Source organism: Drosophila mauritiana, chromosome 3L, assembly GCF_004382145.1.
Source record: "Drosophila mauritiana strain mau12 chromosome 3L, ASM438214v1, whole genome shotgun sequence".
Classification (NCBI taxonomy): Eukaryota; Metazoa; Arthropoda; class Insecta; order Diptera; family Drosophilidae; genus Drosophila; species Drosophila mauritiana.
In genome coordinates, this window is record NC_046669.1 from 8267100 (window position 1) to 8285586 (window position 18487).

General features: G+C 42.0%; 2 protein-coding genes across 5 annotated transcripts in view; both read left to right on the forward strand.

The window, feature by feature from the left end:
• The first annotated feature begins 851 nt into the window (after positions 1–851).
• LOC117140633 (protein ERGIC-53) lies at positions 852–3818 on the forward strand. Its single transcript, XM_033303658.1, has 5 exons — positions 852–1068; positions 1256–1974; positions 2050–2525; positions 2776–2901; positions 2967–3818. Exons 1-5 carry the CDS (start codon positions 888–890, stop codon positions 3001–3003), a joined length of 1539 nt encoding a protein of 512 aa, XP_033159549.1. The 5' UTR covers positions 852–887; the 3' UTR covers positions 3004–3818.
• A 7459-nt stretch (positions 3819–11277) lies between these two features.
• The window catches only part of LOC117141423 (talin-2), a 29158-nt gene continuing 21948 nt past the window's right edge, over positions 11278–18487 (forward strand). For 3 of the 4 annotated variants that reach the window (XM_033304852.1, XM_033304854.1, XM_033304855.1), the window contains exon 1: positions 11278–11364. The gene's annotated coding sequence lies outside the window, so the exon portion shown is untranslated. Of the gene's footprint in view, positions 11365–12937; positions 13089–18487 lie in introns of those variants that run through there. The other variant, XM_033304853.1, reaches the window with a different exon arrangement.

Below are 18487 nucleotides of genomic sequence, written 5' to 3' on the forward strand. Positions count from 1 at the left end.
CCACACACCGATCTGCACACAAAGCTATCACTTGTGTAAACTGAGCAACTAACAATATTTTATGAAGCCCACACTATGTGCTACCGAGGCATTAAAACCTATATTAATTCTAGCTGTAAGCTCTACGAAAACTACAAACGGTAGGAAACCAGAAACAAAGAATAAAGACGTAAACATATATACACACACTGTGCTAACTGTGCTAAAGGAATTTTGGAGAAAGGATGTAATACTACTTTGGTGATATCACGCAAAAGGCAATTGAAACAAATAACGAAATAATTTTACAATAACGTATTGATAAACATGTATGTATGTAAGTGTGCACCAGCACATGCGAATGGCGCGTATTTTGCTATATTTATGTTTATTTTATAACGGGACGTAAACACTTTAAATTTTCAAAATAAATGTTTTTCCACCTCAACATCATAAAGTGATAACAAGATCTCTTGAATTTGGCGGGTATTTGCGATATCGATACAAAATCTACCGACATCGATAGCGATTGTATTGTCGCTACTTAAATATTTTTTAGATCACATGGTACTTGCTTCTAAAAATGTATGGAAAAACTTTGATCTTTGTGATCTAAGCTTAAGTTAATTTCTATAGGATGGCTGGTTTTGTACATGACTTCATCGGTTTTTACATATTTTAGTTTAATTCATGTTTATATACGCAGTGGATAATCTACAGAAATGTTCTAATGAATTTATATTATATTTACCCTAATGTTAGATACAAAAATATGATTTTAAATTATTCAATGCTTTTAGTACATCCAGTGCGATACCATCGCTTATCGATGCCGGCTGGTTATCGATATCATCAGTTTGCACCATCGTCGCCCACCCACCACTAGTTGTCAACATATAATTGCAAAGATGCGGCCCACATTCCTGGCCATTTTGTGCTTCCTGGCGTGGAATCCCAGCTCCGAGGCGACCGGCAATCTGAGTCCTGGAGCCGTGGGCGTGCACCGTCGCTTCGAGTACAAGTACTCGTTCAAGCCGCCGTATTTGGCACAGAAAGACGGCACCGTGCCGTTTTGGGAGTACGGGGGAAGTGAGTACGAGTGGAAGACGCAGCTCCACGTCAGTTGTTTTGGCCCACTCGCTGCTGCTCTGCGGCCGTGGGTGCGAGCGAGATGGCGCGAGGCGGCCAAGTGTACACGCAGGCACTTTGTTTGGATGTCGTTTTGACCACGATTCCGGGTGTTTCTATAGCCACAACTTGTTGCTCCTCATTTCAGATGCCATCGCCAGTTCGGAAAGTGTGCGCGTGGCGCCATCGCTGCGCTCACAGAAGGGTGCCATCTGGACAAAGTCGCAGACGAACTTCGACTGGTGGGACGTGGAGATCGTGTTCCGGGTGACGGGACGTGGCAGGATCGGAGCCGATGGATTGGCCTTCTGGTACACCACGGAAAAGGGTGACTACAATGGGCCTGTGTTCGGATCCTCCGACCGCTGGAATGGTCTGGCCATCATGTTCGATTCCTTCGACAATGACAACAAGCACAACAATCCCTACATCAGTGCCGTGCTCAATGATGGCACTAAGCTGTATGACCATGCCAATGATGGAACCACTCAGCTACTGAGCGGTTGCCTCAGGGATTTCCGTAACAAGCCTTACCCTACACGGGCGCGAATCGAGTACTACAACAACGTGCTTACCGTCATGATCCACAACGGAATGTCCAACAACAACGATGACTACGAGCTGTGTCTGCGAGCGGATGGCGTTAATCTGCCCAAGAACGGCTACTTTGGCATTTCCGCCGCCACGGGCGGTCTGGCCGATGACCACGATGTGTTCCATTTCCTGACCACGTCGTTGCATGCCGCTGGACAAGTTCAGGAGCAGCCCAAGGTGGACAACCAGGAGAAGCTTACGCAAGAGTACAAGGAATACCAGGATAAACTGGAGAAACAGAAACAGGAGTACAAGAAGGACCATCCCGACGAGGTAATTGCCACGCAGCCAGCTGATAAACATCGCTTATCGCTAGTTCTGATAATCAACTTTCGTATAATCCCATAGCACAAAGACGAGGAGGACTGGGAGGAGTTCTATGAGTCGGAGAACCAGCGTGAGCTGCGTCAGATCTGGCAGGGTCAGAGCCAAATTGCCGATCACATACGCGAACTTTCCCGCAAAGTGGATGAGATTATTGGCCGCCAGGAGACCACGCTGTCGCTAGTCTCACGTAATGCTGGACAGGCTCTGCCTCCGCCCGCCGCCGGCGGAGTGCCACAGCAACAGCTGCCCGTTGGCGCTGTCAGCAGGAGCGATGTCGATCTTCTGCTCACTAATCAGAACATGCTGCTCAGCTCCATCCGCGAGATTCGTCAACTGGTTGGCGATATCAATGTGCGCACTGATAACATTCAAACGAATCAGAAGCATGCGCCCACAGCACAAATCCAATCCACCGGCTATGATGTACAAACGCTCATCGCCGAGATGCGCGATGGCATGAATCAGGTCAAGCAGGGCATCACCCACGTGGGCCAAAGGTGAGGAACACGCTCAAAGTCTTTTTATAGTTTCCTAAACCAGTTATCATCTAAGTCAATCAGATCTCGAATGAATTTTAACCTTATCAGCAATATTTTGAATTCTTAATTATGAAATTAGAGTGTTAACAAGTTTGATTCAGAGGAAGACGTTTATGTGTTCCTTCACTGAGAATTTATCTGAGTTTTAGACTATTTTTGATACTTACGTACCTCCTTGATACTCAAAATGCGTTTTCTTACCTTACAGATTGGGAGCGCCACAGGGAGCAGCTCAGGTGGCCAATTGTCCCACGGGCAATTGCGTTGGAGTCACCTTGTTCCTAAGCGTAACTGTTGTGCAACTGCTGCTAGTCTTCATCTACAACGTCTTCAAGTGAGTTCATGGAATCTTTACGTTTGGATTCGAAACTAAACAATCTAACCAATTATTCCTTGCAGAAACCGCAGCGAAGCACAGGCGAAAAAGTTCTATTAGGCGAATTCACGACTCATTGGGATCGTAACGAATAACAAACACACAAGCATACACCCACAGAAATCACGAGGAAACAGATTCGCACACCTGACTAGGCAGCAACTAAATTTAGTTAAAATGAAAGATTTAAGACTTCAGCGTAGCATGCTCTACCATTATGTGTAACTGTTTGTTTTTAAATAGAAGTCTGTTAAAGAAGTCAGGTTCCGAATACAAACTCAAGTCGTTACTTAATCAAAGAAAGAACAAGAAAATTGATCAATGATGTATGCCTCATGACAATGCCACGCAATACAAAACGAAGAAACCGTCGAAGAAGCCACAAGACAAACTTCCCTTAGTAATAGCAAACAGAAGATGTTTCTTATTTGTTTTAGCAAGTCAAGTCGAAAGTTTCACTCCATTCTCAACTCTGCATATCATGTGTGCAGGCATTTATAAGAAGCACAAGAAAACCTATCTGAAAAAAAAAAACAAATAAAAATCGCAAAATCTATATATGTACGAAAATTCCGTAAACGTAGCCAATTTTTGTAATATCTTGTATACTTTAGAGTTGAGATGAGTCTTTCAGGCTCGGCTCTTAAAACTATTTGGCAACATAAATCTTTTTTTTCATTTTCATGCGCCAAATGGTCAACAAAGCTAGTTAGCCAGCTTTTTTGTTATTACGCCAGAAAGTGAATTAATTTAATAATTATGATGAACTGTCTCACTAAGTTTTTGTTTGGTTCGCATCATCACTGGTGCGATGTAAGGAAGTTTTCTACTGAATAATCTTAATATACATACTGATAAATTATAAAACAATTGAAGTGAAGTGTGTTTTTATATATGTTGTCCATTCCAGTCTCGATAGAAATGTTTAAAAAATGAAAATAAAAATCAATTTATAGAAAAGTCCATCTCCAACTGTTCAACTTGATAGTTTTACTCTGCGCCTCATTTTATTTTTATATTCGTCCGAAAGCGATATTATTTTCGCTGATGTCGACGGAGGAAAAAGTTTATTTCTTGAAAAGTCCTCGTAAGCATAAACTAGAATCCCTGTCAGCTGCCCCCATCCCCATCCTCATCCTCCCATCGATGACAATGCGGCAAAAATGGCGCCACTTGGTCGCCAGAGTGCGTGGAGCTGGGGAACGAGTTGGGCTCTGGTGAACTTTGGCCATAAAATGTAACTGCCATTGGTGGCATTGTGGGCAGGTCCTCTGTGGTCTGAGTACCCATCCCATCGCATTGGGGAAAATCCCAGGAAAAACACAGCCAAAGATAAATGGACAGAAGCCAACGGCAGTCGCGGCCCAAGCTATAAATTCTCTACGGGATCGGGGAATGGGTTGCACAGTCCTGGTGTGCGGTTGGATGGTAGCTTCGCGTATGTGCTCCGAGTCCTATGTACTTTCACTGCGCAGGAGCAGGACCAGTTTCCAAGTGGTTTGGAAGGGGGCCTTGAACGGCTATTAACTTTTTATAACAGCCAATCGGCATGAGGCTTGCAAACAGAGAAAATGGTTTCCCAGCAGGGATGGGATGTGTGCACTGCAACAAAACTGACTTCATAGTATATGATTTACACACGGCCGACTAAACTAAATCATGATTTAGTACATCCTTGTTATGTTAGTAAATATATATACATCTTTGCTAGCTCTAAAAAGTTGCACATATGAAGTTTACTAAGTGTTGTCGTAAGAAACAATATTAAGGTAAATTATTTGCTATGATTTTGCTTAATAAGGTACAAATGTACTACTCAAAAAATACGTTACTGTGTAAATTAAAATTTTAAATAAAAAAAATCTTAAGGAAGTAAGAAAAATCGAATATGAAAAGTATTTACCACAAGTCTCATCGAACCAAAGTCTCAAAATTAATTCTTTTAAAATGTTCTAAAATAATATGAACTTGTTTTACTTGCAAAATACACAAACTTTTAAAATAAAATTGACACCTTATTTTATTATATTTAACAATGTGATATTTAACAAATGGATACACAGGTGTACATTTGTAGTTTTCATAACTAATGCAGTTTTTAGGATTAAGAAAGGCATTTAAGATATCTCAGCTATCATCATGTAACCTTGTAGAATTACCATTATAGAATTTCTGGCAAAGAATATATTTGAGCTAAACTAAACAATTTAAGACCCTTACATTTACTTAATCGTTTCCAATCCATTAAACCAACCAGATCAGTTTGATTTCCCGAATCAGATGAGATGAGTGTAGCTGTGAAAGGATGTCAAAACTTTAATAATCCATATTGCATATTTACACATCTGTGGAATTTCAGAGCTCACCACAATCCATTAGTAAATGAAATTCATAAATCCCCGCCTGAATGTCCTTATTGCCTCCCTCCTTAGCAATCAGCAAACCGACAAACGAGGACGACAGTTTGCAACATTTGCCAAACATTTGCGAAAAAAGGGGACACATAAAATCAAAGTCAAAGTAGTTACGCTGTAACGGGGTGGATCTGTCTGGCTATATCGGTGCGATATAAGTAAGTATCCTTCGCTGTTGACAAATCCCCAGACCAGGTCCTGCATATCCAGCCAAAGGAGGAGCAGCGGCAGCAGCGTGACAAATGTTGCGCAAACAAATGGATTACATTGCTACCACAGCCAGTCAGCTCTACCCAAATGCCTCGCAATGAATCATAAATTTCCATAACTGTCATCCGATCTGGGCAGATTTCTTTTCCTCATCGGTCGTCGGTCGGCGAAGAAAGCAAATTGGCCGTCACCGGATTACGAACTTTGTAGCTAATCCGTAAATTGAAATTCGCTCCGTAATTTGCTAATGACACGAACGAGGCTTAAAGGACCAAGTTGAAATTGATACAGACTCATCCAATTGTTATAGGAAATTTTAGAAAGAACTTCTTTTTTAATGTTCAAATCAAATAGTTATTCCAGTTTCTTTAAATGTCATTTTAATCTGAATGATTAAGTTTTCTAGCTTTTCTAGCGGAAACTATATTTCCGGTATTTTGAAATTCATACAGACTGGGAAACGGAAATGAACTGATTGACTTGGCTAGTGGCACTGATTAAATATACATACACTTCCTAGTTTCTTCTACCTCCTAAATACTCTACTCTCTACTCTATGAATAACGGGAATAATACAGTTACTTTCGTTTTTACTGGAATTTTTTTTATTGGCGATCCAAAACATAACATAACCTTACTTTGTACATTTTGTTGTATGAAGTTATCATAAAGTTAAAACTTGTGAATTATTTTGTTATAGCTTTATTTTATATATATAATGTATTTTCCACTTTTTATAAAAGTAAATTGGTATAACTGCTATTTCCCAAGCTATAAATAGCGTTCTATCTATTCCAAGCGAATTTAAAGATTTATGAGTTGAAAGAATTGAATTTTTCGTTTCGCTTGATTTCCTTATCAATGATTCCTGCACCGATTTAAAATCATTCCATCTGCATTCGAACGAATTTAGAGCAGGAACACTCCCATACAAAGTGCAAGGACAATGGGAGAACTGCTCCTCGGCTGCTGGATGTTTGTGCAACTGCTTTAGTTTCCCGTGGCCATTAAGTCGCGGGTCGGCGGATGACAAAGGATAGTCCATTAGACACAAGTCACAATTCCATTGAGGCGAGCTGGCAAATGGGTGTCCCCATTGAAACCCTCATCCTTCTGGGCTGCATCCTGCACTTTGAGTCCTGCGCCCTTTGTGATTCATTTTTGCAAGCGAAACCAGAACAAAAGTCGGGCCTGGATAATATTTTGCGCTTTTTGGTATGACGAATCCACATGTCGCACACGAATCGAATGGGCAAACTCGCCTCCTGGTCGAGGGGAAAACCCCGGAAAAATCCGGGAAAACCCCCGCCCCTCGTCATCCGTTTAGCGGGCAATCAAGCGTGTAGGGCAATTCAATAAGCCGGCAGTGGTTGGGGTGCCACAAGTTTGGAGAACTTTATCAACACCCATGTCGGCATTAGTTTTGTTTACAAACTTTCCGTTGCCTTTTTGACAGTTTGCCCGGGGTGGACGCCATGCCATTTGTGCACCCCCACCCACTCCGAACATTTTCCCAGTCCACGCTTTTCCGGGGTGGATTTTCGCTTGGATTTTTATTTATGAGCACTTAAATCGAAGCGCAAACTGAAATTGCACAGTGCACATCTACATAAATATGCAATTGCGGGATTGTGAGAAAGTAGTATCGCTGATAAATGATGAAAAAATTATAAATAAATACGGAATGCAACGCGGCCCTCCTCCTTGTTGTTATATGTTTTTTTCCCCCGCTTTGCGATTCATCGCATCCCTCATGTAGATGTCACCCCAACCAGTTCCTTAGATGACAGCTCCCGATAATGGTGACATCAATTTGAAACTCAATTGAGCCTGTTCCGAGCTCCTTGATAAATGCTCTGCTATCAGCGCCGTTTATCGTCCTCCGCTTTTTGACTGGGTGCGACAAGTCAGCGAATTGGAAACGGAATTGGACAGCCAACCCCCACAAGGTGAGGGGTTCCATCGCCCCGGTATCCTCTGGCTCATCCATGCTCATCCTTGCCCAATCCTTGATCTCTGGGGCGTTGCGAGCAGTTTACATGTTTAATGCCTGCTTAATTGCTGCCTCAGTCTCAGCGGGGCAGATCCTTCAGCCAGGATAACCGGTCGTCCTGTGAATAGCGACATGTCAGCGGTCCCAGAAACTAAAATAAAATGCTCATTTCGGGAAAATTAAGTGAAGGCTATTAAGATAAAATGCAGTTGGAAATGGATGCTATGCGTTAGGGTTTTGGTAAGGAAATGCACGATTTTATAGAGCGAATAAATTTGTTTTGAATATAAATATAAAAAGAAATTTAATAAAGAGGCACAAATATAAGAGTTTTTAGTAGTGCTTAGGAGGCATTAATCAAAGAATTGATCCAAATTATTGAAAAACTTAATACAACTTTCAATTACGCACTGCAAATAAACATTTTAATGCCTCAAACGAATGGAACTTTTAACAAGCTCACTGCACCACCTCCTCCACTTGACACCCCTGACTCCAAGCCGAATTCCAAATCCTCGGATACGAACTCAACCTCAACATGGCCATTAGGCCATGTCGGTGCATGGCCGCGCCAGGATAAATAGACTGTTGAGTCATTAAACAATTTACGCAGCCATAAATTTACGCAATTTACTTAGTGCGCAAACACACACACATCCCGCAGGATGCCGAATGTCCTGGACAGGGCAATAAAAAATACCCCTCCAGCCTGGGCTGGAATCGAGAAACATTAACACATCTGGCCAGATACAAAGTGCTTGGGATTGGGCTTGTGTCGTCCGCCTGAGCGATTAACTTTTTGCATCCTTCACACTTGGCTGGGCGAGTTAACCCAGCGTCATCATCTTCATCATCTCCTATCCTGGAGCAAGGACATTGCCCACGCGCCGCTTGTTTGCATTTTTATTGCCCCACGCTCCGGGGTTGCAGGATGCCGATTTTCAGCACGGCCGCCACGAAATTTTAATGAAATCGTCATCAATTAAAATTCGCTCTCTTCCATGTCCATGCCTCCAGACTCCAGTGACAATGGCAATGGCAATGACAATGACACGGCACAACACGCCAGTTCCACTTTTGACTGCACTCTAAAGAATTCTATAATGGATTGAAAAGGTCTTCCAAAGTCTTAAAGTATCTAAGATTCATGGGAAAATTCATTGAAATATTCAATATCTTTCTCTATTGGTTGCTTGCATAAGTTTAAACATAATAACCAACTAGTTCTTATACTTAACTCTATCTAAAGTCTCAATGATTTCTTCCTGTGCACTCCTTTGAGCTTGTTCCATCTTTTTACGACCGAGACGTCCATCCGGGCACTTCCACGGGCTTAGTCCCGGATTGCTTATGGGATTCTCCGGCGCATAACTCGCCGTACTCGTGCCTGGGATCGTTCTCAGCTATAAAAATAATTTGTGGCCAAAAACTCCCCTTCCATCCAGCTTCAATCCCGATCTCGAGTTCATCCAAAAGGGGTTTGGGTCGAACGGCTGCCGGCAATTTGTAGTCGTTTGCTTGTTTTTCCAGCCTCGCCCTAATGGCTTTTCATAAATTTTTATTGTTCTCAATATAAGTTTTTCATAGCTGCCCGCATGCAAATGTCGTTCGAGTGCTTCGAATTTGTGGGGAATTTGTTGGGCAATATCAAAACGAGTTTACGCCTTTCCAGAATGCTAAACAAATTGGGGAGAAAGGACGACTCACTTCATAATTGTGAAGCAAATCGAATTTAAAGGTTTTGAAACGAATTTCTCAAAAATTGTCAGCGGGATCTTAACTAAGTAATACATTTAGCAATATTTTCTTAACATTTTGTGTTTGGTTCTAGTTTCTGAAAACGGAGAAGCGGTTACAAATTGGTTGATATTTTTGAAGCAATAAGTTTTTTTGAAAACAACTTCTTGAAACTTCTTGGCATCATAAATTTCCACGTTTTTCAAGTTTTCCTAGCTTTTGTTGCACTTATCATAAAATATGAAAAATACTTATTATATTTCAAGCAATTTATTGGACCCCAAAGAGCTCAGATTCATCCGCAACTAGAAACCAGAAATGCATTCGGAAAACTACAAACTCAATTAGATGGCCATAAATCTCCGGCAGAGCCAAGAACCCTCTAAATTTTGGTTGATAAAATGCCGAAATTATCACGGCCCGAGCACATGATATATGGGCACTCGGCTTGTCCGGTTTAACCCATTAGCCAGCCGGAAGATTGCTCAATTAGCGTTGCTCCTCGCTGCTGGTCAGTCCCAAGTCCCAAATCCCAAGTGGGTCACTCGAGGAAAGGATTTGCGAATCGGGTTTTTATTTGCCATTACCGAAAACCAAACTCCCTGGCCCCTTTGTTGGGCCAACAAAGTGACATAAATCTTGGCGAGCGCTGGCACAAACTCAACCGGAACTAAAGCAATGACGCAGCAGGAGCACCAGGACACATGTCGATGCGTTCGGCTCATCCATTTCTCTTGCTGCTCCTTGGCCAGCAGTCATAACGGGCGTGTGTGTGAAGCGAGTGTGCCAGTTCCGAGATTTATCGGCCCGAGGGGTGAGTCCATATCTGCACATCCTGCATCTTCTATCTGCGTATCGGTTTGGCAGGCCTCGAATCGCGGGACGTCAATGCTCAATGCCCAATGCCCAATGCCGGATGCCCAGAACGACAGGCGTTCGATTGAAATTAATTGAATTTGCGCCCAAGCCTCGAACTTGACTTCATTTCAAGAAATTTCCCAAGCGCGCAGAGGGCGGGCACTGTGCACAGCGAGAAATTTTAAGATGAAGCTATAACATGACAGAATCATTAAGTTTAATACTGTTTAATGTTTCTCTTAAAATTTCAAATAATTTAATTCAAGTAGGAAAAGGAATAAGTTTGCAAATTGTCTTTAAGAGTGTAGCGAAAGAAGGACCGTGGACGCTTGTTTCCTGTTTATGCTCGAGATGTTTTGCAGCATAAATTACGCGTACACATATACCCATGTACGCGCATATGATATCCTTGACAAGTCGAGAAAGGAGAAGGGAAAAAAAACAGGAACATTAAATTTATTTTTATTTCGCTGGCTTATAGGGAAAGCAACCCCAGTGAAAGGGCCCCCAAAGTCGCGCGCTATGTGCGGTCCGTCGACTTTGGCAAAGTCATGAATTCGCTTGCTTATTTTTATGATTTTGGCTAGTTTTTGTTTTTCGGCCCTTAGATTGCTCGTCTATTTTCTGAGGGTTGTAAGTTGCACACTTGGCTGCCCTCCAATCGGCGAAATCAAAACGGAAACGATGATCGTCTCGGAGAAAATTCAGGAAAGCCAGACAAATTTATCAAGTTCGTGCGGGGGTGCGCTTTGGTGGGGCTTGTAACCTTCATTAATCATGTGGATATGTTGTTTTTATAGGATTCCACTACAAATCGCGTAATCTTTAAGCCTTGTTTTAGTTGGGCTGCATTAGTTGGGGTTTTGGTTTTAAATTTGGCGCCCATGCCTTTACATTTGGGGTGACCCTGCACTTAACAGTCTGCCATTGGCATAACAGCTCTGTGTGCAGACTACTTTTTGCTTGCCGTAGTAATTTCAAATATCAAAAAAGTATGACAAACTATGATTAGAATATATAATTACATATGATTTGTATTTATTTTGTAATTAAATAACCAAAACGCTAATTGGTTCCGATAGCCGCACCAACTTATCGATAGCTGCTCGGCGCACGGTCACACTGTCTTAACTACGGAATTTTTTGTAAAGTGTTAGTTTTATTTACTCGATTTTAGCTCTCTTTAAGCCCTTTTCGCCGTGTGTTTCTGTAAGTTTACCAATGTTTAAAGCCCCAAGTGCACAAATCAGTTGAAAGTCCCTTTCCCGCGGCATAAAAACGCGGCAAACAAAGCCAGTGGAGACTCAGCTGCGGCCTGGCCAACAAGAACTCATTTCGATTCGTTCGCACATTTTGTTGTTGCCGCCTAGTGGGTGCTCCTCCGGGGTGGAGTCATCATCGTCATCCCTACCCCTAGTTGTTGGCGCCGACTGTCCGGATTTTGGTCTCTCCCACATGTGTCCCGCACATTTGTTTTTGTCGGTCACGCGAATTCCGCCCTTTTAGCCAAGTTTCCAGTGTAACAACAAAAGAGGGCAACAAGGGAACGCCCGCATTTGTATGTTTGTTTGTTTGTAAGCAGCGCCAACGTTTTATGCTAATTAAAGTGCAACTTTTTTTTAGCCAAAGCTGCGAATATAATTCAATTAACGAGAGTCCAACTGCGACTGCCTCGCATTATCAGCACAGCAGTTGGTTTGGTTTGACGGCTTTATCTGAACAGCTGGAAGAGCGTGCAGAATAGCATGGTGTATATGTATATGGGGTACATTCCATACGCGATAAGATAACCCCCGGTTGCTAAAGAAGAAGCGCCGGATTCGCGGTCCTTAGCAATTCTCAAGTTAATTGTGGAGTTTGCTGTGCAACTGCAACCCCCGAAGATCCGAGACGAGGAACCACAAGACTCGTGCCGACGTCCCGCTGTCAGTGGCATAGAGATTCACTCTTCCCGGGATCAGACCCTCAATTGCGTCAATAATTGGACCTAATTGAAGTCAACAGGCTATTATTTTGCCTCCTTTGTTTATGCACTTTTTTTTGGGAACTGTTGTTATTCAATTATTTCAACTTTCCCAATCAAAAATCTGCAAGCTGAGCGACAGAGATTGAAATTACTCATGTAATCTGTTTGTCTAAGAGTTTCAAGCGCTGTTACTTTCTTTATAAGTATATGAATTGTTGGAGTATTATCTATAGACATTTGATTACATTAATATTGTTTAGAGGCATTCCTTTCGTGGAATCATCTAGTCCGTAAAAGAGTCATGATATTAAATGTTTGTGTCACTACCAAAACATTTTAAAATACTAATACTTACAACGCTCCAATCGCTTGACTAGCTCGGCCCTTGAAAAGCAGGAGTAATGCCTATTTCTTAGAAAACCCCATGTGACTAAGCGCACTTCCTCTTCCAATTTGTCGCTTCCTCTCTGCTCACTTTTGAGAAGAAAGAAAGAGCCATAAGTTGGGCACCAAAAGATTAGTCACCACTGGCACGGGTCCATCACCTTGTGGCCACTACCTCCTCCTCCGCTGCCCCTTCATTTCACCGCCCTCCCTCTGGCGGGCACCTTTTGTTTTGTTTACATTTGCAGACGGCGATCAGGAGAATCGGAAGAATCAGAGAGAAGAGAAGCCTAGCAGGTGGCTCTCTTCGCGGCTCTCCCATCTGTTGCTCATGCTGCTCACACTGCCCATGGAACCGAGCGAACCACTCGCTTCTACGGCCCGCTCATTCGAGTTTCGTCCGTCGTCGGTGCCAATTCGTTCGATTGTGCCGCGCCCGATATCGCTATTGAAATATATATATATATATATACCCATATATATGTATAGCCGATTCGTACATATATGAATATCGCATATCGTGCATATCGTTCAAGTTCAAATATCAAAAGAGTTTCCAGCCCAATTGTGGGAATTAAAGAAGGTATATACATACGAGAGTGCGCGGTCATAAGTGTGTGACATATGGTGTTATTTTTACCCATTCCGAGTGGAATATGTTCCACAAAAAGGCAGTTCCATTGTGTAACTCAGTTCAAACGCCAAATGCACGTTGCGCCTGCGCGATGCGCGCCAAAAACCCATCGGAAAACCCTTTTCCCCATTTCGGATGTCCAACGTTTTAGAAAACAAGCTGAAAATTACCTCATCGCGCTGCCGGCGCCAGCGTCGACGTCTGCCGTTTGATGTCTGCCCCTGACTACGCTGGTCCACAGAGAAAAAATTGGGATTATAATAGATCACTATGCTATATGTCATGTTGGCAAAATCTTAGGACTAGTCAGATTAGTATGATTCGCTTTTCATGATGATGCTTTTTTTGTTTTTGTTTATAAACCTATACTCCATACAATTCATATCATTTGATTATGTAATCAAGACGTACTGCATTATTTATATTACTGTTTATCAAAAAATACTATGTTATTTTCTGTGTAGCCAAACATATAGATATTTCATTCTATATTTCTTGCTTGCCTAGCAGCTGGCGGCTGGCCTCCCACTCCCCTCCTCCACAAATGCGATTTATCTTTAAGATACACGTACGCTAAGATTTGTTTTGTATCTTTTTTCTTCGCTCTTTCCTCGCTCTTCTCTACACCGATTTAAATATCTCGCGTCTTTCGGTGTTTTGTCATAATTTCTCTGGCTTTTGTGCTGTTTTCCACACATTTTTTGTCCGATTGTTTGGCAAATTTCGCCGTCGCTCCATTTTGTGGGCGTATTTTGTATATTATTTATCCATTATCTCGAAATGTCAATGCGCTCGTTTAAAGCTGTTGTTATTTTCAGTCTCTCTCACTTTTTCGAGCGTTTCGACCTTATTAGCAGTGGGCTTCGGTTTTGGAATGCCCGCCACATAAACACGCTTCGGTAACATAAAGAAATCGAGATCGGAGCTCATTTTCACTCCATGCTCCACTGTGTGGGCAGTGCATCGGCTCCACATCCACCAAATATTTCGGACGTAGACGTGGGGAAGTTCAGCATCCGCCAAGATATTTGTACACTTCACAAATATTAAGGCCCAAACATCCAAATATCATTATCAAAACCTTCAAATATAAGTTTGTTATTCATGTTACTTCGTTCTTATGGAATTTCAACACTTTCCTTTTCTCCTGATAAGATCTTTACTACATGTTAGAACACTCGAACCAAAATAAGTATGAGAGTGTTCCACTTTCACCATCTTATCTGCAATTCGATTTCCTCCTCAAACTCAACTCATGATATACCTCTTTCTAGGCAAGCTGATAGCAGTAATGTTTTTATACTTCATTGTTAGTATATTTGGATCAGTACAATCCAATGATAATAATCCACATGTTTGGAATGTTGCCAAGACATCGATTTATTTATAAGCTATTTATAGCAATTATCCAAAAAGTATTACCCGGAATTTGTTAAGTGATCCGCGTGCACATTCGGCTCGGCTGGAGCGGCAATTCATTGAGCAAACTGATTTGTAACTCGGTCACTGGTGGAAACACTGGTGGGCAGCAGCTTGTGTTGCCCATTTTGGGGCACGTTTCGATTGCCAGACAAGTGACTGCATTTTCCACTTGTATCTGTTGGATATTTTTTTTCATGGTTTTGCATACTTTTCGTTCGCCGTTTTATTAATTGAGCTGTATTCATTAATTCGCTTTGCTCTGGGGCGAGACGAGTGCAAAGGTCTTCCGCTGATCGCTGGCCATACAACTTTCGAATACGAGATTGATGTCCCGGGGATGTTTTCGCAGCGAGGATTACTTCATAATTTCGGGACTAATTGAATTGGTTTTTTGGCAAGCGTGAAATGGGAACTTTTTGATTGCTTTATAATATGAAATTACACAAAAATGTGCCGTGAAAGTATAAATTAAACTTCTAGAGAAAGTTAAAAGTGCACAAATCGCTAATGCAGAACCATTCAATATTTATTCACCCATGTTACCTATGATATATTTCGATTTTCCGCCCATTTGTTCGATTTAATTTTCAAGCTCAATTAAAGTAAATTAAGCCACCCGTTCAACTCGTTACAATATTGAAAAAAAAAACTTCTGGCGGCAACCAGAAGAACAAAAGCAAAACGACCAGCGTAATAACAATTAAAAAATAAAAATAACAACTGGTGTGTGTGCTCTATTTTCTTAACGCCTCAGCATTTTCAATGGTTTTGTATTGCACTTGAGATACATGAATGCATACATGCTGAATACACATAGGCTATATATAGCTACACTGGGCAAACGAACCATCTATTATTGATCTTGTGTAGAAGTCTTAAGATAAAACTCAGATATGTTGTAACTTAAGTTCTATAACAAAGTCGTCTTACCAGATAGCATATAAATATCTATTAAGATATGAAGAACATACTTTTCTGCTTAGCGGTCATGTTTTTTCTACAGAAACAAGCGGCTAACTTGATAAACGTTTTGAGAAGATCTTAAATATTGTTCTCTCTGTACAACAGATACAGCTACTTCGGGCTGATGTGAGTTTATGTGGGTTTAATGCTGCCGCACACATGTTTCGCTTTTTCACCGGACCTGAATCAAACAGCCGAAATGCTAAATAAACAAAATGGGCCGCAGAACTCAGAACTCGTAGATGATTCCATATTGAGTTCGATTGGCCGTAGCGTATTGTGGAATAGTTTATTGTTTTGGAATGTTTCCTAATAACGCGGAACTCGAGCGGCGGAGGTGGAAGCACCGACCAGAAACGACCATCCGAATCGGAATCTCGAACATTTCCATCTCGACTCAACGCGATTCCACTCGATTCGCATTCCCATTTCGCACGCATACTCATCGTTGAGTCATTAAGAATCGCTGGCAGGAAAGAGCAGAGATGGAGCCCTTTGTTTACTATTAATGCTGATAAAGAATATGCATTCGCTGCTAAAAATAAACGGCAAGTATTCATTCGCATTTGTTGTCTGCCCATCGGCGGCACAACGTTTATTGTCACCATTTTTGTATGCAAACAAACGCATGCGAAGATTTATGCAAAAATTTCATTTTTCCCCCATCGACCACGGGACTACCGAACTTGGCGAGAGATGTGTTCGTATCATTTTATTTGTTTCGTTTATCGCCGATGGCTGTGGGGATTGGATTGGGTTGGGCTCCAACGATCGGGTTGCCGCCTCCTATATCTCGCCGTGGGTGTCGTAAATCCCTGCCCGATTACGTCAGTAATTCATTGGCGCTTTTTTGCCAGAGAGCCTGAGAGTGAACACGCATTTGGGCACTTCATCAATCTGTCAGTCCATCAGCGAAACGATTCGATGCGGTCAGCCGATAAGTCCGCCTTGGCATTCCCATTGCAATGGGTTGCGGTTTGTCACACCCCCTGGATTCCCGCCGTGTTGAATTGTAATGAAAAATTGATGGAAATCTTGAGGATTCCGATTTTATAGCCCCATAGAGCCCAGTGAAATTTCTCTAACCGAAACCATTAGACGAACAAATTAGCATACATATTTTGATTGATTGGTTTTTAATTAGTGACAAAAAAGGTTCTATGGTTCACATGATGAGTGTGGATTTTCTGTTCGATGTATAAACCCATTTTAACATTTAAATTTGAACAACACATAAAGAACAATATTTTACATCGATATAGACGCTTAATGAGAAATTTATGATCAGGGACTCAGTTGCGTTGAGTCTAGAAAACTTTCTTGTGGACCTTGGCCCGTCATTAAGGAAGTTAGTGTGTAGTTAACCCCACATTTTATGCATTCCTTTCCCGATTTGATTATCTCTCCTCTGGATGGCTCCCCTTTTCCGGCGATTGTCGTGTCCATCGGCAGTTATCGCTAGGCTTGGCCTTGCCTCGCAATTTATTTCCATCTGGCTAAGGGGATTGGGTGGCTCTTTTAATCAATGGAACTGCTTTGTGTGTCGCCAGTGGCAGTGAGTGAGTGTGAAAATAAAAATTCATTTCTTATTCGGCTTATTCGAATGCATTGGCATTCGAGTATTTGAGTGCTGCCCCTCAAAATCAACTCAGCTGCAGCTCCTCGCCCCTCTCGCAGGGATGCCCCTGACTATTTGTTATATCGCTATATATAGAAATACGCACATATAACTTTGTGTATATGTTGTGTGGCACTGTCGCTTTTGGCACTCACTTGTGCGAAAATCCATTGGAGCCCGACTGGCGGGAGCCTAATTTTTTGCCGTCTCCGATTGACGATGTCGGCCGTGGATGAGGGGCAGCAAACGGCGGGAATGGGAGAAGTAGGTGGCCACCGGAGAGGGTGACTCAAGGAAGGGGGGGGCTCCTTCTTAAGTGGGTAGGCAGTGGCATGGGAATGGAACTTGGCATCCAATCATAAAATTGCTTGGCAATGTCTTTCGTATGTAGATGGTGTATGAGGCACGTTGAGAAAAGGAAGGAAGGAAGCTAAGGCAATCCATGTTGGCAGGAAATGTGAAATTTGTTGGGGGGAATATAATACACTGAAGACGGTAAAAGTGCTGACTAAATACAGAGGTGGTCAAAAGTATTTACACAACGAGCTTTTTTTTCAATTGTCAACTAATTGAAAAAAAAGCTCGTTGTGTAAATACTTTTGACCACCTCTGTATATTCACAAGCTGTATCTTATGTTAAAATAAGTTTGTATCAAATTATGGAAAGTCATATAAGAACTTTTATGCATTGCATTTTCTTTATCCCAACAAAAGAGTACATATATGTCTAATCCCTTTATTCTTCTATGAGTTTGGGTATCATAAGCTGAGCTAATTACACGCACGTTCCTTTCCAAAGGATTTATAATTAGAGCATTGATCCTTATCACTTGGTTGACATAATTTGGCCACATTATGGTGTGCCACCACCTTGATGAGAATTGAAAATTACAGGGCCATCGAGACCTTTCAGTCAACCCGATCCCATCCAGCAACCACCCACTTGCAACCGACTCCCCCTTTTGACGTCACTTCTGTCGTCGCCGTCGTCGATTCATTCGATTTGATTTGTTTGTTTGCCTTACCCACCCACCCATCTGCCCATCCATCCATCTAGGGATCTCCATCCATCCTTTGGCCGTTTGTTCGTTTGTTTATTTGTGTATTTTGTTACTTTTAATGCATCTTTTATCTGGATTTTGCCATCATCATTGGCCGCCCATTGTTGTTGTGCTGGCGATGCTGATAGCGATACACAAATTTGAGCCCCATTGTTGGCCACATTGCTCATTGCCCATTTCCCATTGCCCATTGCCACAGCGACGATGTCTTGTTTACTCAAATTACAGCCGCAGTCAGGGGTTATCCAAGGTGCACATATAGTCCCTGTATGTCAAATCTGCCA